Source organism: Sipha flava, unplaced genomic scaffold, assembly GCF_003268045.1.
Source record: "Sipha flava isolate LNK unplaced genomic scaffold, YSA_version1 290_pilon_pilon, whole genome shotgun sequence".
In the NCBI taxonomy this organism is placed as follows: domain Eukaryota; kingdom Metazoa; phylum Arthropoda; class Insecta; order Hemiptera; family Aphididae; genus Sipha; species Sipha flava.
Window position 1 is genome coordinate 177153 of NW_020272961.1, and position 22456 is coordinate 199608.

At 32.4% G+C, this 22456-nt stretch overlaps 2 protein-coding genes across 6 annotated transcripts; one reads left to right on the plus strand and one right to left on the minus strand.

Moving 5' to 3' along the window:
* Positions 1-632: 632 nt before the first annotated feature.
* Positions 633-19145, plus strand: LOC112685762 (nocturnin). Of its 4 annotated transcripts, XM_025557736.1 has the most exons (10): positions 633-901; positions 1965-2180; positions 5134-5437; positions 5507-5610; positions 5732-5928; positions 17308-17480; positions 18024-18083; positions 18161-18282; positions 18351-18557; positions 18614-19145. In XM_025557736.1, the coding sequence occupies exons 5-10, from the start codon at positions 5738-5740 to the stop codon at positions 19109-19111; spliced, it is 1251 nt and encodes a 416-aa protein (XP_025413521.1). In that variant the 5' UTR covers positions 633-901; positions 1965-2180; positions 5134-5437; positions 5507-5610; positions 5732-5737; the 3' UTR covers positions 19112-19145. The 4 variants fall into 4 exon arrangements, with proteins under 4 accessions (XP_025413521.1, XP_025413523.1, XP_025413522.1 ...); XM_025557738.1 differs by lacking the exons at positions 633-901; positions 1965-2180; positions 5134-5437; positions 5507-5610; positions 5732-5928 and adding an exon at positions 13014-13206; XM_025557737.1 differs by lacking the exons at positions 633-901; positions 1965-2180; positions 5134-5437; positions 5507-5610; positions 5732-5928 and adding an exon at positions 16079-16868.
* A 401-nt stretch (positions 19146-19546) lies between these two features.
* On the minus strand, positions 19547-21683 carry LOC112685763 (transmembrane protein 138-like). Of its 2 annotated transcripts, none has more exons than XM_025557740.1 (4): positions 21415-21679; positions 20924-20996; positions 20640-20814; positions 19547-19842 (listed from the first exon to the last, which is right to left on the minus strand). In XM_025557740.1, the coding sequence occupies exons 1-4, from the start codon at positions 21543-21545 to the stop codon at positions 19715-19717; spliced, it is 507 nt and encodes a 168-aa protein (XP_025413525.1). In that variant the 5' UTR covers positions 21546-21679; the 3' UTR covers positions 19547-19714. The 2 variants fall into 2 exon arrangements, with proteins under 2 accessions (XP_025413525.1, XP_025413526.1); XM_025557741.1 differs by lacking the exon at positions 19547-19842 and adding an exon at positions 20286-20456 and having other exon boundaries at positions 21415-21683.
* Positions 21684-22456: the final 773 nt, after the last annotated feature.

Here is a 22456-nt window from a genome sequence, read left to right on the forward strand (position 1 = left end):
GTGGACTTGTTAGATTGGCTTTAGAATTGTTTTATTTAAAATGTTTTCTTGTTCGAACCGACGGACATCGGGGCCCGTCACCCGCCCAATATAAATTTCTCCGGCCCTGAACGCACGACCGGACGCTAAAATTGCCTAAACTCGAAAATTTTAAAAATAAATCTCAACACTTTCGCACTCCATCGTCTCTGATGCGTGTCCCTAAATTTGGCCGTTTTTCAAAAACGATATCCGCACGCACATTTTATTAATGCATACATATACATCATACATCATATTGCGCGTACCACAACGACCGTTACGATGGCCGCCACGCACATAATACTGTACAAATGTTACTCGGTCGTACGGAACAACGTGCACAAAAAATATTTATTTATTTTTAGGCTTTATATAAGACGTTGTTGTCCCGCACACCATTACGGTCATTACATATCATTAATCTTTCGCTGACAAGGTGACACGGACGCGCGTACCCTCCTCGTGGCCTTTTCGTGCGAATAACAATAATAATAATAATAATAATAGCGATGATAACGAATATTCGTACACATAAAGATTTTCCTCTCTCGGCCGGCACAACATAACGCTTCCCCACGTCCCCGGCACACGCGGTCAGCGGTCCGCCGTCGTCACCGGACCCGCGGCCACAACGTTATTGCACCGCACACGGTAAACAACCGAGTGCACACAACCCGTTGTTGTACGTCTATAAAAAAGTGTTTCGCAAACGCATACAACCGCGTCGCGCGTGCGTTATCTTTTTTTTCTTTTGTTTTCGCGACAGTGTTTTTTTTTCTTTTCGCGCGCTGTGGTGCCCGAAACAATCGTAGGCGGACGTCGCGCGCGCGCTCATCACAATCGATATCGTACGCCGGGTGTACGCCTCGCATCGATAACGGTACGTACATCGCACAGCCTAATATCCCTACGTGGACGATCAACGATAATGTATCGGCGCACGCGCCAGGGGGGTGGGGACCAAAGGGACCGTCTGTTAACCTACTGGGAATTTTCGTTTCAAGGCCGTTGTCGATTTAACGCGCACCACGCGTGTTAATCGTAACACGATTTCATTGAAATCCATTTACGAAGTTCGGTAACCAATGTTCATACATTTAGATAGTCTAAAATTTGTAATCGTGTTCGTTAGTCCACAATGTTTACGCGTGACTGCGTATCGCTTATAAATCCTCCCGAGTACCGATTTCTATGGCATTCGACTTGGTTCTCGTCTGTTTTCAGGTGCACGTTGTTTTGGCCCTTAGAATTTTAATGTTGCGCCGGGTGGGATTTTATCCTGCGGGCGCGCTTGCATCTGCGGGCTCGTTGGCGCTGTTGCTTACTTACGGTAGAAACGCGCGCGCCGATGGTTTCACGTGTTCGCGTCGATATTCTTACCGCGGGTGTTGCGCGTTCGCGTTCTCGGCGCAACAGAAGCCGGGGTGGAATACGGGGATTCATCCCCAGGCGTAAAATTTTTGATGGTGTAATTATTGTAATCGTTAACAACCAATTTGATATTTTTAACTTTGTAAAATACTGATATCAGGTCAAAACTCAACAAGTATGATTGCGTATTAATTATTAGAGAAAAAAAATTTGTTCAGTTTCTTCTAGTTCCACCTCCGAACAGAAGCACTACGCCGCGGACTCGGGGCGTAATCGCGCGGGATCCGGTTTTCGGTCGTGTACTTTTATCTTTTCCCCCATTTCTGCTTCCCCTTCGCGGCCGCACCGCTAACCGAACGCGCGTTACACGGAGTTGTAAACGTGCAACGTAACCGGGCCAAGTCGATTCAACAAGTTGATTCATAAGTTGATTCGAGTTATACGCGCGCACGCGTTGATCATTATAATTTTTTTTTTTTTTTTTTGCGCTCGTGATAACAATCGCGTGATCCGTTCACTTTGAGTAACCGATTTGAATTTATTATTATTTTTTTTTTTTTTTTTTACAACAGATATGACTGCGTGTTGAAGCGGTCGCGTTTTTCGTTACCAATAATAATCCCCGCGGCCGTGTTCCCGCAGCACAATCGCGGTCGGATTTCGGAGTTCGATAAGCAAACTGGTAACTCTACGAGTCTGCACATACACGCTAATGCCACACACGTGTGAACGCGCTGCTGCCACACTGTTCACCGTAATCAATCCCTGGTGTACGCCGGACGATAAAAGTACGTATGACGGTGCATACATTTTCCAACGCCACTCGTGCGTATAAGTATATGTAAATATTTTCGCGCGGACGTTTTTGCGATCAATATTTTATTTTTCTACGGAAATCACAACTGTTTCTAATTATTCGCTGAACTGTTTTTTTTTTTTATGTTTTTATGTTTTCAATATCTCAAAATACAGGGGAGGGGTCTGCATCAAGTTGACTCTCTACTTGATTATTATTTTCACTGGAAACAATTTCGAAATTCAAAATAATAATTTACACACATTTGCAAATTTACTACATAATTACGCAATGGATTGGAATTAGGTGGGGTGGAGTGGGATCCCGCATCCATTGTTGTCTTTCTATTATTGTACGTAAACGTTCACGTGATTCTTTCGCGCACACGAAGTTAAAAGATTCTTATATTTTTAACCTAATTAATTTACCACGAATTAGTTTTAATTCTTTTAACCTAAGTTGATTATTTCATTGTGAGAACGAGATATAAACCCTATTGTCTTCTGTTTTCGTTGTTTTTAAATATCTTAAGTGTTACTTATCATTTCGGTATTTTATCATAAAACCAAATTCGATGAAAAAATTACCATGACTTTGAGAATTAGAACCAATGACGTACGTTACATATTGTAAGACAAGAAGAAAATATGTTAAATATTTTGGTTACACAATTTATATTAAATAAATAAAAATTGTTTTGGTTAAATAACGTTTCTAATATCTATTAAAGATATAAACTATAATTTATATGAATTTAAAAAATTTTATAATAAATAATTCGGCGCAGGCTATTGAATCCTCACTTATTTTCATTTTTTTCAATATTTACTTTATTAAACCCGATTAATAGAATTCTGTTCTTAAAAAAAGTATCAAACTTAGGTTAGGGTAGTCGATAATAATCTCATAAGGAAACCTATGTGAAACACATGATGATCTAAAATTAATTTTATAATTCTAGTAGGTCGAGAAATTTCGGTACATAACACATTTCACATCACACGTAATCATTGCGAAAATAACAGTGAACACTAACAACCAAATAACTACAGCAACTTTTTATAAAAGTACTATCAAAAAATGTCTGTCTATTTGAAAAACAGTTTTACATATTCCATTATTGTGCGGTAGACTAGTATGATACTATACAAAGGTTCTAGTAAACGTAATACCGTTAAATGATATCTCTACATTTAAAACTAACATATATTATAGTTAATTAAGAATAAATTAATAATTATACATACCTAAATATTAGAATATTAGATGTATTTTTGAACCTCCTAAAGAATAATATGTTAAAAACGCTAATATTTCGTATAGAGGAATCCTTCATAATTATGCCTTTGAGCTTGTAAATTATCAATATTTATTTATAATATGATATAAGTGTTCGAAACTAAATAAATAAGGAAATTTATTATGTTAAAATTTCTGTCAAAATATACTCGTATTATTCATTTTCTAAACCCCATAACTAGTAGATATGTTGATATATAGGTACTCGAATAAAAAAAAAATGAGATACATTTTATTTTATTATTACTTACTGCAGTTTTCCCTATCAATTATATTGTTATACATAATCCAGAATAGCGCTTTTTGCTCCACTCTATTAGATTATATGAATCGAGTTTCTAAAATGTCCTACAGCCTACAGAATATTCGCATTACGTTACTAATTTCTTATCCAAAGAATATTAATATATTATGTTTATAGCACACTTACAGATAGGTAGGTATTGTAGTCTACTTTTTTATATATGATTTATTCAAATAGATATCTATTAAAATAGTACAATTGAACCTATATATAGTATGTCGTTTTTATAATTTCTTTTGTATATATTATATGTATCAAAATAATGATCATGATATTCAAAATATAATGACTTTTATGCACTGGCCGACCATGAAACAATCACTTTAATCAAGATCGTGCCATAAAATCAATGCATGTCCATAAATTAATTTTTTATAGGGAAAAGTGAATTTGAATCGTCTTGTCATAATTGATAACGGGTTGCGAGGTTATGAGTAGAGAATTTTTTTAATATTCAACGTGTTCCGCTGCACTTATTCATTACAAATGTAGGTACTCTGCTTTAGCCAGAGGGTGGATTTCCCAATAGGCAGAGTAGATAGTTGCTAAAATTTGTTGAATTTTTTACAACAACTAGGAATGCTTACCATAAGACATTTTATTAAATAGTTGTAGAAATAGTACATAGATTCAACATGCTTATAATCAGTATACCTTTATTATATTGCCTTTCATATAAATATCTTTTAATGCAACAAAAATTAAATTGAATTCGTAAAGATAAACTATAAAGATAAAAATAAGATAAGTAATATTTTTAAATATTTACTTAAACATTTATCGCTCTATTATATTAAAATTAGTAGCTATATAATAGCTTGAAGTATACATAGATATTTTTCATTTACTCAATGTAGGATCACCATTATAGCGATACATTTGATCGATCAATGGATTGTGTAAGTCAGTGAATTTCAATAATTCTTTTTCTGTTATCATTGGCCGATCAAGTTGTCCACATACAACTTAGGATACGTTTTGATAGCAATACTATAAAGACCATTATGGTTTAATAACATGTGAAAATAACGTATGAACAAAATAATATGCGTCGTTATAGATCAACTAATCACACGTATTATCTGTCACATTTCATTTCGAAATTTAATAATAGAAAATAATAATATGTATTCAATTATGTGTTAATGCTGTACCTAAATCTTAGTTTTCAAATCAGAACTGCACAGTTAAAAAATCGAAATAATAAATAAAAAATGCACTTATTTTTCATTTTCTGTACCTTTTAACTACGTTAGTTTGTTGGACAAGACTCAAGCTATCCATGCAATTGTCGAAAAATGAGTGTAGAATTGTGTAATGACTTTTTTCTTGCACGATACAGGTGCTCAAGTGGGCAAAAAAAAGGAAATTATATCAGTGAAAACTATTGGTCGAATGATACCGGTGAATGTTAAACACCGTACTGGTAAGCTGCGCATTGGAAGGCCGGCCGCAGGTAGTGACCTCGGCATTGAAGTCTCTTCGTCGAGACAACGTCGTTCAACAGTTATCGTGTGTACGACTTCCTGACTGATGGAAAAATATCCGCGCTGTTCGAACTAATACGAGTAAAACCGTATTGATTATCATTTGTTTTCCATTGGACAATTATTATGTTACGTATGATTGCCAACGAAAATTGAATGGTAATTTATTTTTTTTTTCACTTTTATTATAATTATATTATCCAACGCTGTTATTAATTATCTTTCAAGTGGTATTTTGCTTGCTCGAAAAATCATAAAGTTGTTATTCTCACCAGTGAACCTGCCGGTTCCTAATATCATTGCTCTCGTCAGTGTTTTATATTTTAAACTTTGTAAGTAAAACAATTTTATCACATCTGTGAATAATAATAATAAAATGTATCTTTGTAATTAGATAGATTGCATTTTTATAAAAAAAAAAAAAATACTCCTCATTTTTTCATTATAAATTAGAACACAATGGAAAAGCCATGTCGATACGATTTATCCGCAATCAAAAGATCACTAGAGTTGGCAGAAACTCTTGCCAGTGTCAGTTTAATGACATCACCAGCAGCAAAAAGGCGTTTACAAGCAAGAAGTGTTGAATTAGGACTAAGACCGGGTCAACCGTATGAGCCACCAAGGGAACTACTTTTGTACTTAGTTCGGTAAGTTTTAACCTAATAAATATCATAGATTAGTAAATTTTAATAATATGAAATATGCTTCAAATTATACTTTTTTATTTACTAAATTTATGTATTATAATTGATTTATTTTTGGTAAAAACATACTTTTTCTAAACTATATCACCTTTAAAGTTTAAGCAAAGTAATTTTTTCGAATCCATGGTATCAACTTCAAATTGTTCATAAATATTTTATTATTTGTCTTACTTATAATAATTTCTGTATTAATTATCAAATATAGTAATAATAACAATACAAATCTTAAAAGTCAATTTATTTCAAAACTAACAGATAATTCAGATAAATTTAACACAAATACTTTTATTGATTAGGTTTTATTAATAAAATATTGTTTATATGATCATGAAAAGGTGATAAAACAGTTAAAAATTAATTAGCAAAATATAAGTGTTCTATTAATTTATAACTGAAAGGAATAATCATAGCATTTGAAAATATTTTGGAAAATAGCTCCAGTTATCCATATTATAATGTTTGCTAAAAAATGCTTACATTTCTTTGTTAATCAATTAATTATTTAATTAATTTAATTAATTTGAATTAATTATAGAAGAATCTGGTTTCGATTTTTTACAAAACATCTTGATAAATTAAAAACACAATTCATTAGAAGTTATCTATAATTTAATAACACTTAACATAAGTATATATAAATATTATACATACGGCGTAACAAATTTTTGATATTTCTGATAATATCTGATTTTTTTCTGAGTTACATTTTTTTAATATAAACTAACAATTAGCTTGATGCAGATGTTTTTTTCAAAAGGTTATATTGGATATTATATTATACAAAATAAATACAATGAAATAATTAATTATTTTACAAAAAGTAAAATAAAATAAAAACATAAGTTATTTTTTTATGAAACTGGCTCAAGGTTATTATATTTTGATTAATTAATTTTCAGAAAATATAGAATCTTGTAAGGGAATCATTTGTTCATATAATATAACTTAAATGTAAAGAAATTTCAAAATGATTTTTATGTCAAATGGAAATATTATGCAGTACCTAATAATTATCTTAATGTCTTTTATAATAAAACATTCAAATATTATTTTCGGTTTCACTATCTTGGGCTTATATATATATATATATATTTAACTTAACCTATAGTGTATCGTAGATATTTTTTTCATTTAATCCGATAATAATCGAAATATAGCTTCCCCACTCCATAAGTAGATTATTACATTGAATTTAAATTTTAAATAATTTATAAAAGATATCTACTGTCATTAAATAATAAAATATGTATATATATTTTAAATAATATAGACTTCCATATTTATGAACCACGATAATTTAATTTTTTTACAAATGACAATCTCAATATTTATATTTCAAGGTTATTTTTTAATAAAAACGAATTATTTTTATTTTATCAATATAATTTTACATCTTAAATGAAACATTTCTTTTAATATTTATAATATTTCCGATATTTTATTTTGATATAAAATTAAAAAAAGTTCTAATAGATTTATCTGATAATGAGCAAAAATAATTTAATAGTATACATATTCTATTATTAATATTACAATTATGATATTTTAATTATAAAATAGTTTATAGGTAAAGATATTTGACAGATCTTTGAAAGTATACCAAATGATATTTTGATTAGTTTTGTTGGTCTATTTGATATTTTTATTAATTTTTCGCATTCAAATTTACATTTAGCAAATCATATATAATTTTTTTTAAATATGCGTAAAAAAAAAATATGGCTATGGTCAATAATTATTACTAAATTATAAAGTTTAATACAGAACTTGCAATTAGGATTCTTGTTTAAACTTGTTTAATTTTACTTCATTCAACCAAATGTAAACATATGTTAAATAATTAATTTTGTTGAAACCCTACACATAAATTCTTTGAGGTCTTATGGCCTCTTAGTAATTGGTGTGTCGCCACATCATAAGCAACTCTTATAAAAAGAGCCAAAAATTATTTCTTCCGTTGACATTTATCATAGTTTTTATTCTAATAAGACAATTATTAATAGTACAACCCCAGTGCATCTTTTAATGGATATAACTTTGTAAGTGTTAAATAATTATTTTACTTGTTTTGCTATTTCACTGATATAAATACATAATGTTTATTCAATTTGCAATTTCAAATTATACGTTAAAACCAAGTAAAAATGTTATTAGTGTTCGTATAAAATCAATTGCTAAACAGTTAATCGATTTTATAATTTTTTATTTACATATTTAATGTTTTAAAGTAAATTTACAAATTTAAAATAACCAATAGATATTGGTATTTGAAAATAAATTTTCATATATTACAAGTACCGATAATAATTGCAGAAATTAATTATTTTCTTAACTATTTTATATTGAAACTCATTCATGGAAATGTTTATTAAAAAATATAAATTACAATTTTCAGTAAATTTGAATTCCATTGCAATAAAATAAACAGTATAAAACATTTATACATTTTTATTACATTGAAAAAAGAATTATTCGTCGGTTATGACTCTATTCAGATTACTATATAGTTAGTACCTGAAAATATAATTATAATTTGATTATAATAGACATTTAGTTATTGTCTTCTTTAACTGAAATAATGAACCTTGATGTAAAACAAAAAGTAGCAAAGTAAGCAAAGCTTAAAGACATAAAACTAAAACATTTTGCCTTGATTAAAATACTCATGAGTAATTGCCAACAAAAATAAACAAGTCAATATTCGTAATTTCACGAAAAGCAAGGTTTGTCTTTATTATATCATACATGTTCATATGTTCACAAAGAGAAGTTGACATTGAAAACTTAAGAAAATCCCAACATTGCAGTTAGAATCATGAATGTGGAAAATGAATATATTGTAGTTATTAGTTGTTAGTTTTAATTATAGTCATATTTTTTTATTGATATTTGGCGACTAAAGATTGATCGGTATATGATAATATTAGCGATAAACATTTATTTTAATCTAAATTTTAATCATATGCCAATATATACCTATATACCTATTGCCTATTAGTTAATATACATAATTGATTAGTTAAAAATGTAATGTAGATAAACCAAATTTCATCTACATAATGCAGAGTTTTTAAATGAAAGCTAATTTTTTTCTTAAAGATTTTTGAGATTAGTGCCAAAATAAATTAGGAAGTAATTAATTATGTTTCATCACCATTAAATTTATAATATAAATGTATTTTTGATTTCAACACGTACCCTAATAATTTCCATTTCAGTATGATATCCACATAAGACTTATTTAAAATTTAAAAACTAAGAACTAAATGTAAAATGTAATGTATCTACCAAACATATTATAAAACCAACATTTTTAAGTATAATAACATATTATTAGAAATAATTGTATTAATTAAATAAATCTGTTTGACACAATTTTCCATATTTTTAAATAACTTTAATAATCCACCATGATAAAAGAAACGTTTGCATAATTATATAGTAGTATATAGTATACATGTAGTTACATTATATATGTATTGGTACATATTTATTTAATAGAATATGATTAGCTATGACGTTACGTCAATTTGTAATTACTTAATTATGATAATATATGTTAAAACTATTTAGTTGATATATTTTTATTTTGAATCATAGTTGTCAAAAGTTACACTCAACCGTTTGCAGGAATTTTTTTTGTTTCAAAATCGTTATATTATTATCTTTATGTAATTTTCCGAATTAAAAATTATTAAGAACTCATCACAAATAAGAATTTTAATGTAAAAACTAGAGTTGGACGAGTATTGTTTTTTTATATCGTGTCGAGACGAGTTTAAAACTCGAATAATAAATAAATAATAAAACTCGATTACTTGATTAAAGTCGAATAAAGTCAAATACTCGATTAAGTCGAGTAAAATCGAATACTCATATTCACGAGTACAACAATTGATTTGATCGAGTCGAGTCTAGTACTTGAACTAAACTTAAAGCGTTTTACCAAGTCGAGTATTTGTTCAAGTGAAAATCAATTAAGTAACAACAAATTATAGTATAATAATAATAAATAATATAAAAATTAAAAATTATTAAATGGTTAATACTCGTAATTAAAATATAAATAAATAAATAAATAGTTTACATAGAAATAAATAAGTAAACCGTTTGTTTATTGTTTATATATTTATAAATTATAATAGTATAATCTAATAAAAAATTAAATGGCATAACCATAACGTGTTTTTAAAATGGATTTTAATCAGTCTGATTCAGAATTAATAAAAGTAGATGAACTAGAATGTACACCTATATTATGATAATAGTGTAACACATAATGTGTAAAAAATTATAATTTTTATTTCAATTACAATAATTAGTAAACACTTGAAATGTATGAGAGACAAATCGAAAAACTAATACTTGTATGCAATACTAAAATCAAATACAACTATATACAAGGTAAAGGGATTGAGGAACATTTAATACATTTCCTAGAATATACGTCACACTTGTTGGTTTATCCACTAATTTTACGAAACTGATGCAAGTGTATAATTAAATATAAATTGAGTCGTTCGACGAATAGAAAAAAAATAAGAATAACTCTTACAGGTCGAAGCATAGATATCTCATATAAGTACAATAATTATTATCCCCGCATGTAAGATTGATGTAAAATTACGTCACGTACAGATGATCCAAAAAATAAATATAATTATACAACTACTTTTATAGTTGATAATAAAGTCTGCCCAGGAAAATTACTTTGGAATTTTTTCGATATTTTTTGAACCCAGTTGTAACTAATTAAACAATTAACTGTAAGATACATCAGACGTAAAAAAAATTAGAACCATGAATAGTGTTTAAGACTCCGGTGTTTTACCACTTCCAAGACTAGCGAACGCTTTCGTATCAGATAATTAAAAAATAATACGCATTCGAAGCGGATCTTTTCCTAAAACTCCGAAAAAATACACGAATAAATTTAAATTCGTGAAAATAATCACTTACTCACCATATCCCTCCTAACAGAAGTTTTATAGAAAAAAAAAAAATCAAGGGTTTCAGTTGTTTGCACTGGACAATAAACATTTCTATAGTTGTCGATCAAGCGCTAAAATGCATTTCGATGCTACATGAAAAGTATTACTATGATTACAAGTAGTTTTTCGTTTGTACACGAACCAGTGGTGGATTTAGCGTTTTGGCACCCCTGGGCTTAATCACTCTGCCCCCCCCCCCCCCCTATCACTCTACTAAGGAACCAACAATATTTGGTCTAAGCCCTTCTCTTCAAATTGTATTCAGTTATTTTATCAAAAAAAAAAAAAAAAATATATATATATATATATATATTAAATCTTTAAAATAGAAAACTTCTAAAAATAAAATATTTCACGTATATTATTTTACTTCAGATACCATTATTACCAGTACAAATAAACAATGCTTATACAGTCACGTAACGGAAATATAAATAGCCAGATTTGAAAATACCTATACTCAGATAGTCGGATGTTCCCAATAAGTACATAGGTACTAATAAGTTATTAACAGGGCTCGGAAGTCCTAGCAAATGCATATTATTCTTGGTTCATTTTAGAACATCCAAAGTAAGATACAAATATGTTTCTCACTTCTCGGGTATCATACACAAAATTTAATTTTGCTATTTTTTGCATATTTACGGATTTTATTGCTATTTTTCTAATTTAGGGTTTGTAGTGCTATTTTCGGGTATATTTTTACACAATTTAAGAAATAATCAAATTTTGTTGATAATAATTGTATTTAATTGGTTATGTTTTTAAAAAAAATTTTAATTATTGGAAATAAATAGATATCATCAAATATTATTTTATGTTTTCATCGACAGTTTGATGTATTAATAGTTATTGACGTCATTATTATTCCCTTGTTATACATAATGAATATATTCATTATCATTGCATTAGATTATCAAAAATTTTAATAATCTAGGATAATTTCCAAGGTAAATATATAAAATAATTTAATAAGTATATTTTTATGAATATATTTAAGTAATTTAACATTTTTGTTAACAGTTTATAATTCGATCAGTCCAGACTGTGTCTAATGAACCCAACAATTTGTAAAATTACATTTTTTTCAAGTTAAATGCGTATTTTTTGATTTTTCGTGCTATATTTTATAGCTCATATTTTAGAGTTTTTAAGTGCATATTTAAGAGCTAAAGAGTAAAATTTCTAGTGCTACAACTTCCGAGCCCTAGTTATTAATAATAACTAGTAACTAACCGTAAATATTTTATTACAAATGAAATATTTTCAAATTGTAATAGTAATTGTAATAATCTTACTATAGCCTATTGGTACGCATCACACAATGTACATATGAATATAGCATTATAACGTTTTAAAACGATTTTTATTCGTGTATCATATGACAATTATAAAAAAAAAAAATATATATATATATATACCTAATAAGTCAATGATAACAATAAAAAAAAAAAAAAAAAAAAGCCGCCGTAGGCTTTATGGCCTTCTAGCCTGCCCCCTAATCCGCCACCGACACGAACAACCGGTCGGGAAATCGGCGGACGAAAACGTTTCACGTTTTACGCGTTTCGAGTGCAATTCCATCTTGGTCCCGAAAATTTCGGCGACGACGCGAACCGATCATTCGGCCGATGACAGCGCGCGGGACGGATAACAGACGTGGAGCGGTGCGCGGCGCACGGCAGCGCGCGATCGTGTTGCGCGGCGCGGCGGCGGGGCGAGACGGACGTCCGCGCGACGATGGTCGGAAAACGGGAGTGGGCGGTGGAAAACGTTTCGACGACGCGAAACGTTTTACGCGGTCGCACCAAGAACGTTGCGACCGACGTCCGCGCGGCGACGATCGGACGGGATGGGATACAAACGCGGTCTATAAATAAATGTTTTTAAACGTCGTGCACGCGCCGCGTTCGGAAACGTAACGGCCGCGCGTATCCGACGGCGAATGAAACGGGGGGGCGCGCGGGCGGAACCCGACGGGGAAGAAGAATCGGCAGCTCATTTGCATGAACCGCGGCGTATAAAGGAGCCCGGGTCCGGCGGCGGCCGCGAGTCGTCGTCCGCGTGCCGTTATCGTCGCGCGCGTTTCCCGGGCGCGCGCGCGTCCATCACCCGCCCAACACCGGAACGTCCGAACGGACCGGCCGGCGGACATGGACCGGCCGGCGGACACGGACCGCCGTCAACCGCGCGGACCGGTCGACCGGGTCCGGCTGCTGTGCGCCATCAGGTAAGCACACGAGCAGGAGCAACGCGTTGTACCGTTACCGGTCGGTCGTCTTGCGCGCGTGTCATCGAACCGCGCACCGTCTCTGCCGCGCCAGTAGTGCGTTCCGTCCGCGTTTTTCCAACGTTCGAAAATCTTCCAACTCGCGCTCCGATTTCCGATCCTAAAACGCTAAACACTCGTTTCGTGGTCTGGACCGGGCCCGTGTTTAAAAATTTGGCGCCCCCGGCCACCATGATCTGGCACCCCTAAAAAAAAAAAAAAAAAAAAAAAAACATAAAATCAATATGAAAAATATAACACTTATTATTCCGTCCATAATCGAGATACTTCAAGATTAAAATATAACTTATGCATGAAAATCGTTTAATACTTTTTTGTTTTTTTTTGATTAACGAATCAAACAATTTATAACATATAAAACATACTGTTTTCTTTTTTTTTTATGCTTTTATTTTTTTTCATTAAGTACATCTTTTTTAAAATTAATTTTACTAAAATATTTTGTCGCCCCTGACACTTGACGCCCTCGGGCATGTTTTTTACCCGTGCCCCCTCCCCTAAATACGGGCCTGGTCTGGATACGTAGCTTTTTGCAATCGAAAAACAACATTATCTAACGATATCTACGGCTTTAACGGGGGAAAGAAAACGAATTGCAATATGTATCCTATCATTCATATCCCCCCTCCCCCCAATCGTCTGCTCGACTATTGCGCAACATCTTCAAACACGAATGTCTCGCGAAAAGTTTTCATGTCGCGATATCCCGCTGTTCGGTTTACAAAAACACCCAGGAACCTCTTGCAGTAGCGCCGAATTACAAAAAATGCAGTATGGCGAATATCAAATTTTAATAGTACCTACCCACCTACCAATTGGTGTAAACGGTGGGGGGGGGGGCTAAAACCTTACCATTATATTATATTCAAAATTGATATTAATACTTCTATTTTCATATTGTGACTTATCATTAGTTTATGATATATCCGATATAGGTGTTCACTCTATATGTAAAATAATATTTATTTTCATTACATCGCACTATCGTTATCGTATTATCTGTGTTAATATTATGGTCTTCTGGTTTGTATCGACGTAAACAGCGTACCACAACTGATGTGCTTTTACGTAATAATGTTGAATATTAAATAGTTTTAATACTTTCATAGCACATTTTACACATTGGGCTGTGGGTATTACGCCATGTGTCACCTACCCAGCACCCAGTACCCACCCACCACATAATTCACTATGGCAGTCGCCATACTTGGTCATAGGGATCGGCGCCATTGCCCTCTTGTGTGGTCACCGGGCAGCGCTATCCATTAATCCTGCAGGAAGACGTCTAAAACTCCGTAATAGTACCGTGATTTATAATAAAATGGTTCGAGTCATCCGAGGTACGTTCCGTTACTATAAAGTGTACTACAATACACCTATAACGTTGTTAAATTACATAATTATCGCGCGATATTATTTTCACGTTACTGCTGTTGATTCGTAAACATTTCAAGTGCATGTTTACATTAGTCACCCAAAGTATACAGATTGTAGGTGATAACTTAATAACTAAAACAATTATAATACTTTTAATTAATTATTTTTGCAGACTCGTGTCTCGTACCTATCACATGTACTATAACATTACTACTACTGCATGCCCTTATCTCACGTACTCTACACGTTCTACGGTTTACATTCATATACGAGTGTCAGTTTTACACGTAAATAACAGATATGCAATGTGTATGCAATACAACAAATGTTATACGCGTTATTGGTTACAACCGTCTAATTACTACACATTCCGGAACGATTGCAATAATTAACATGATATTGTAACCAGAACTCATAACTTATAGCTCTAAAAAAGGTAGTTAAAAGCGCTTTAATATCCTCTTAAAAATATTCATGTAAGTGCTAAATAAGCAACACAAAAATATGTAAAAAAAAAAACAATTTTCACTTATTATTAAAATACCGATCGCATCGCTATATGATACAAATAAATATATAATTCAAACCAAAAGAAGAAGAATTAGTTAACTAACATGAATTAATTATAAGTATAAATAATTAATACAACTTTAATTACTTGTTATTGTTGAGAAAAAATGTTTTAAATGCTTCGGAACTGAAAAAGACTTAAAAAAGAAAATTAACACTTATACTTTGAATCATGCAAAAATATGGAACAACTTCGTATTTAGCTTCCTAGTTATCTGAAACAAATTTATAGCTCACATAGGTGTTTCAAGGACCAATAAAAAAAAAAAAAAAAAAAAAAAACAAAAAACTGTAAATGCTATAAGTTATGAGGGCTGAGCCCTAACATTACGCTAAAAACGGTTTGAATTATTGAAATTAGCGAAGTCTCGAACCACGGTCTGGCTGTACACGGGGTCTAAGGGTCCGACACCGTTAACGCAGCTGAGGGGGGGGAGGGGTGCGCGCCCACGTCGAAAACATGTTCCCTCTGAGCGTTCGTGTATAGTTGACGGGGCCGTTGCAAGGGGGTGGCGAGAGATGCCTACGTCCCGGGCGCAATTCCTGGGAGATCGCAAATATGAAAAATCTTGCATTTAATGTTAAAAATCACAACGGTCAATGTCGTATAATTTGTTTTCAAAGTATTTAACATACTTCGTTATAAATTTAAGCAATCATTGAAAATAATATCTAATAAGCGTAATATTTTTAAAAAAATACGTAAGGGCGCAATGTTTGGTTGCTACGGCACTGGGTACAGTGGACGAACGTCTCGTGACGGACCGGCGGCGCTCGGGGTCCGCGACGCACGCGAGAGCGCGCCATTGCGGTACACGACGTTATCACTCCGGGTCGTCACGTGATAACGCGGTATTCGTATCGAACAATCACGGTTTAAGATATACTAAACTTATCTTAGACCGCGCGAACAATGATTGTTGCCGTTGTTATTGTTATTATTACGACCGGTGCTATCACGACGGATTGATACGCGCTGCGATCCAAATCGATTCCCTTTTATTCCGTCCCGTGTCCGTCGGTCGCTCCTCGCGTGTTTCGCGACGCACGCACTCGTTCTTTATTCGCTTGCAACAATCGTCGCCGATAACACATTAATAATCGCGTACGAACGCGCGGGCATTCCCCCCGTGGGGGGACACTATTGTCTTACGACGTTATTTGCCCGTTCGCGTTCCGACCATGTACTACCTGCGGTGCGCCGAGAATTTCACTCAAGAAACACTGTACGTATTTGCTGCCGAGCACCGCGGCTTCCGGACGTAAAACGGTTTTGTTTAATTGAATTATTATTTACAATTGTTGTTGGTACTGCCTGTGTTATACATGTTGTTTCATTCACGTTTCATCTAGACGATCTCGTTCTCACTATACCTATCTATCATCTGTCTCTTTCTCCCTTGTTTTTCGGTCAGCTGAGTAGGTAGTATAGGTTCAAACATATATGCACCATATCAATAGCTGTAAGGTTTATGCGTTTTGTTGTCATCGTCGCCACTACCGCTCTCAATGATTAGGCCGGTTGTGCGGACCACCGTCCTTGCGGCACCGCGAAAACTGTGTCCAACGAAATCGTATCGCTCTAACAGTAGTGTGGGCGACGGGCCTAGAGCGTCTGCCAAGACAAGAGCATCAACCATGTTAAAATATATTTGGTAAGAGTCGGTTTTGCAGATGCTTACGCCCCCCAAGCGAATAATGTTTAAATTACGGACGTGTGACAAATGATAAGTTTAGTTTATAATAACAATGATAGTAGTTTTACCATCCTTTTATATAGTTCAATTAGTCGTACAATAATTGTGTTGATATATATTGAATTATGTAAACATAAAAGCCAACTAATACTATATTTTTAGTTTTTTCCTCTAATTATCTTAATTAATAGTTTAGGTATTTGAATGATATTTATTCTAATTAGCAAAATCTAGTCAACAAATTCTTGAACCATGCTTGTCTATTAATACTATTATGTGTAAAAAGAATCCATAGTAACGTATTATTTCATATATCCTTTTTAATCATATTATTTTCTTTTAAATTCAATTGTTTTAATTAAAATAAAACAATGTTTAAATTGACAAATCTTTTCAGGATGGGCAGTTTTACTTCTTCAACTAAAATAGACAATGAAGATTCTCAAGATAAAGATTTGGTTTTTAACTCTGAAGTAACATATCAGCAATTACTTGACTATTGTCGCACTCATAATGATCAATGTACTTTTTCACAACTCATAAAAAGAACATTTTCAACCGTTTCACATGGTTAGTATAATATATTTAATATATATATATATATATATATATATATATATTGTTATTATTGTTCATAAAACATATAATAGCCATGCTAATGTTTATGTTACAAGTGTAATTTTCGTGTTAAAAGTATTCTTTTTAGAAACTGAAACAAACCAATGACAAATCAAGAAAATGGTCCTACAATTATTATTTTTATTTGTATTAGTATTTATGGCGTACGAGCAGAAATTTTTATAGTAAAATATGTTTTTTGTCATTTTTATTTCTTATCATTTATATATAAAATATTACATTTAGGTAAAAAGTATAATCAATCATATGCCTTAAATAATTTTATTTTTTGAAAATTTTTATTGCAAATGTTTGGTCAATACAATTTGTGGGTACATGGTTATTAATACTACCATTCTTAGGATTAAATTATTCTATTAAGCACATGAGTAAAAAAAAAAAAAAACATACTCTTTATTATTATTTTCTTATCAATGTGTATTATATTTATTAGTTTATGATTATTTGATAAATTTTTAATTGCATTTTTTTTAGACCCACATAGCATAGAAGGAAATCCAATAAGAGTACTTCAATGGAACGTTTTATCTCAAGGTAACTATTATGGTTGTACATTTTGTTGTAGAGTTATAATTTTATCAATAGTAATAATTATAATTTTTTAACTACAGCATTGGGACAGAATAATGATAAATTTGATAGCTGTCCATTAGAAGCTTTAGAATGGAAAAGAAGACGATGTCATATGCTTGAAGAAATCTTAAGACATAATCCAGATATTATTTGCTTACAGGTTAATTTTTTTAAATAAATTACTTTTAGTACTTTCCAAATATTTTATTAGTTATTTATTTTTTATAGGAAGTTGATCATTTTGATTTCCTTAGCAGAGCTTTAGCAACACAATCCTACAGCGGTCTGTTTGTGCCTAAACCCGATTCTCCATGTGTATATATAAAAGATAACAATGGCCCCGATGGATGTGCTATATTTTACAAGAATAATAAATTTGATTTACTAGACAAACAAGAAAAAATATTGCAAGTATGGACAGTTCATAGCAATCAGGTATGCTTATTAACGAAACATAAATCACCTATTACGATTTTTATTGTATTCTTTAGGTATCCTTATTATTGGTGTTAAAAGACAAATGTACAGAAAAAGAGTTATGCATTTCTACTACTCATTTAAAAGCTCGCAAAGGAGCTTTGTTATCAACGTTACGAAATGAACAAGGAAAAGATCTTCTAGAATTTATCTCTTCTCATGCCCTTGACCGTCCAACAATTATTTGTGGTGATTTTAATGCTGAACCCACGGAGCCAGTTTATAACACAATGTGCAGCTGCCCTGCTTTACCCTTAGACAGTGCATATAAGGTATCTGGCTCAGAACCACCATTTACGTCTTGGAAAATTCGAGGAGGCGAAGGCGAAGTTATGCAAACCATTGACTACATGTTTTACACTAAACATAAATTAACTGTCAGTAGCATACTAAACATGCCATTAGAAAAAGATATTGGTGATAATAGAGTACCCTCAATGTCTTATCCATCAGATCACTTTTCTTTGGTTAGTGATTTTTATTTTAAAAAAACGTCTAATGATAGTGAATAATTTTGTTTTTATTATTTATTTATTTTAATTTTAATTAAATTATTTATGTGTACATGCACTTTTTAAAAAGTTGAAAGGTAGATATATTTATTTTTTGATGAATTGACAAAATAATTTATTGTAAATTATTGAATTAATGTGGTAAAGTTGAACATCTAAATTAGTCCAACAGTCTTTCTCAAATATTGAATGCTTTTTTTCCACAAATTGAATTCTAAAAGTTCAATTTATCAACCATATTTTATTAGCACTGCTTAAGAGCGTATCTGTTTAAATTTTGATGTTTACCAATCAAGCTATAAAATATAGTTAATAAATGTATTTAAATTTGAGATTAAAAATTTTATTTATATTTAAAGATATTGTGACTTGTTTAAACTATATTTATTATTTATTTTATTTATTTAATAAACAAACAATTGTTGTGCAAACTGATTCCGGTTACACTTCTCACTTTATTTCCTATGCCATTACAATTAACAATAATTGAAGTTAATTGGTAATAACTATTACCATGTAAATAAGTTCTTGTGATTTTGATTTATTGCTAATTGTCTTGACATTTTCTTCTGGTCTGCTTTCGATCACTTAATTTTAACTTGATCAATATTTAGGACTTTGATGTCCTGATTCTTGATTTATACGATGATTAATCCATTCATCAGTATAAAATTTGGAGTCTGATATCGTTAAAGCAGTTCTTTTATATAAATAATAGTGCAAACATGAAGCTGTAAAGAAAATTAAAATTGTATTTATATTTGTGTAAGTAATATAGTTCATAAAATAGCATTCAAAAGCTAAAAATTGTGGAACCTATTTTATTTGTTGTACCTAAAAAGTAGTTTACACAAAAAAGTGATGAACATAATGGGTCAAACACTAGTAACTGGTTGATGGTCTATAGCAATGTTGAGTGTTAAAATAGGTTGACTCATTGTAATAATTTAAGATATTAATATTTGTGTTGACACATTTATTTATTAGATAATTTTGAGTGATATCTAACAGTTTACTTTCTACAAAAAATTTGAATACTTAGGTTAATCACTAATTATAGTTATTTGAATGCTTATTTTTTAATACATTTTAGATTTTTAGTTTATGAAATATTATCTAGTTTTTTCCAATTTTTTTTTTTATTCATGTTTTATTCATAAAATAAACCCTCGCCAGCAATGGTTATTAGGTGATATTAATATTATTATTTCAAAATTATTAATGTGCTGTTTAAAATATTAATTGAAAAATTGATGTTAGTTGACTGATTGAATCACTCGGTTACATTGTTGTTTGGGATACATTGGCATTTCTACAAGCCGAACACTGCATTCAACAGCTAATACTGCAAAGTATATGAACCTTTAAACATGTTGTTCAACGCGTTAAGCAAGTATGTTCTGATTCCTGACAACATGTGCTGCCGTGCGATAAACAAAAAATAATTCACCTATCGTCTGCGGGTTAACTACTAAAAACGACTTATGTATATTGCAACCAGTCGCTTGTTGAAGACCTACGCACTTACTGAACTTGTGGAGAACGAAAAATATGTAAAGACCGTCCGGCCAAAAGAAGTACACTTGGCCTTTGAAACGGTTGGTCAGAGTCCACACCTGCACGAATATGGTGAGCAGGAAATAACCGACGCCGGCGATGATGGTCGACCGGAACTCGTTGAACAACAGCACAATGAAACCGGCCTGGAAAATCGATCAGAATGATAAATCTACCCCTTGGTCGCTCTTCCTATTTTTGGCGATACACGTTAACATATATTATGTTCGACGTGTAAGCGCAGATTGTTGTCACCTGGAAAATATTAGTCTGAAAAAACGTAATGAGTAGGACAGCGATGGCGACCAGTTGACCGATATCTTGAAGCCTGTCGACAGATACAACAATTATGCGGTTATTTGGGTTGTGAAAAACCGATAGAACGGAAACAACAAAGGATTGGACCCTCCCAAATGTTTCGATGAGATCGTTCTTGAAGTCCGCAGTCCAGAGGTGGATTGTGAACATTTACATGTTGCCGGGACAACCTAACCTAACCTAACCTTAATCAAAACCCACCCCACGTACTCCAAAATAATCGTTTTCGACATTATAACACTATAAAACTCTGTTTAAACGTCATAACGTTCGAAATGCACCGCTAAACATGATCATAAATTAACCAAATGTATAGCAAATTTAAATTTATGCAGACGACGAGGATGATGATGACCTACCAGTGCTCGAATTGAGGGGGGGACGGAGTACCCTAACTAGTTATCAGGAAATTAAGCACTGTGACTTACACGAACAGCAGAATCGAGATGCCCGTGTTGGCCAGGTACCGGTGGATGAACGTGTTGAACAGCAGGTCGACGACGAGCAGCGAAAGTTGGACGACCAGCATCAGGGTGTACCTGAACGCGGAAAGTTGCATTGTCCCGACTGCTGCCGGTGCACAGGGCTAGGACAGCACTCGTCGGACTCGGGGACGGCTCGAGGCTTTTGTTTTGGAAACCGACCACCACACGGTCCCTATAGCAACACTGAACTGCGCCCACGCTCGCACATACGCCGTTCGTTCCGTTCGCTGAACACGCGGCGACGGCAACGGAAATGTACGCACGCACGCACGTGTATACGAATACGATGCTCGATCATTATTTGGTTCAGGTAAAAAACAACAAAAAAAAAAAAACCCCTTTCGGCGGACGACAGACTGCTGTAACGCATGTCCAACTGTTGCGGAAAGAACCGGTGCGTGCAACCCGAAAAATTGTACCGAAAAAACGACGTAGGACGAACAGCAACGCAAACATGTGCTCTAGGACTCGAATATTTGCACCAAAAGTTATTAATGAAGTTTTGGGAGACATGAACAGAATATCTATTCCATTTAGGAGGGTTCCGTTTAAAGAAACCGAGGCCCTGCGAGCACTACTCATTATTTCTGGAAACCTTTTTGAATAGTAAAAATAAAAAATGGTTAGACAAAACAATATAATCGATTAAAAATTCCTATTTACATTTCGTTCGGTAGCATAATTAATTGCCAAACTCAATAGTGCGTTCGCTCGAAAAATATTATAAAAATAAATTTTATTTCTGTGTTCGTGTACCGTATGCTCACATATTATGTCAGTTAATCGAAGGACACGGTTCAAACGTAATGAGTCGACGGAACACATAAATATTTACGTTTGAGGAAGTCGAACAAATTTTTTTTCATAAATTAAATAGCCAAACCAATTTACGTCTTTTTGGTTTTTTTTTTTTTTGTCTACTGCAGTAAAGCGGACTACACTCGGTAGGGTAATTATGTATAATTATCTTCGTTATGTTTTCGGT

What these genes read in the sequence shown, in the direction of transcription:
- LOC112685763 (XM_025557740.1), bottom strand. Translation starts at nt 21,545, where the DNA reads ATGCAACTTTCCGCGTTCAGGTACACCCTGATGCTGGTCGTCCAACTT. An exon ending in ATCTCGATTCTGCTGTTCGT is followed by an intron (nt 20,997 to 21,414) that starts GTAAGTCACAGT and finishes ATCTGTCGACAG; the next exon opens with GCTTCAAGATATCGGTCAAC. An exon ending in TTCAGACTAATATTTTCCAG is followed by an intron (nt 20,815 to 20,923) that starts GTGACAACAATC and finishes TCGATTTTCCAG; the next exon opens with GCCGGTTTCATTGTGCTGTT.
- LOC112685762 (XM_025557736.1), top strand. Translation starts at nt 5,738, where the DNA reads ATGGAAAAGCCATGTCGATACGATTTATCCGCAATCAAAAGATCACTA. An exon ending in ATTTTCAACCGTTTCACATG is followed by an intron (nt 17,481 to 18,023) that starts GTTAGTATAATA and finishes CATTTTTTTTAG; the next exon opens with ACCCACATAGCATAGAAGGA. An exon ending in GGACAGTTCATAGCAATCAG is followed by an intron (nt 18,558 to 18,613) that starts GTATGCTTATTA and finishes TGTATTCTTTAG; the next exon opens with GTATCCTTATTATTGGTGTT.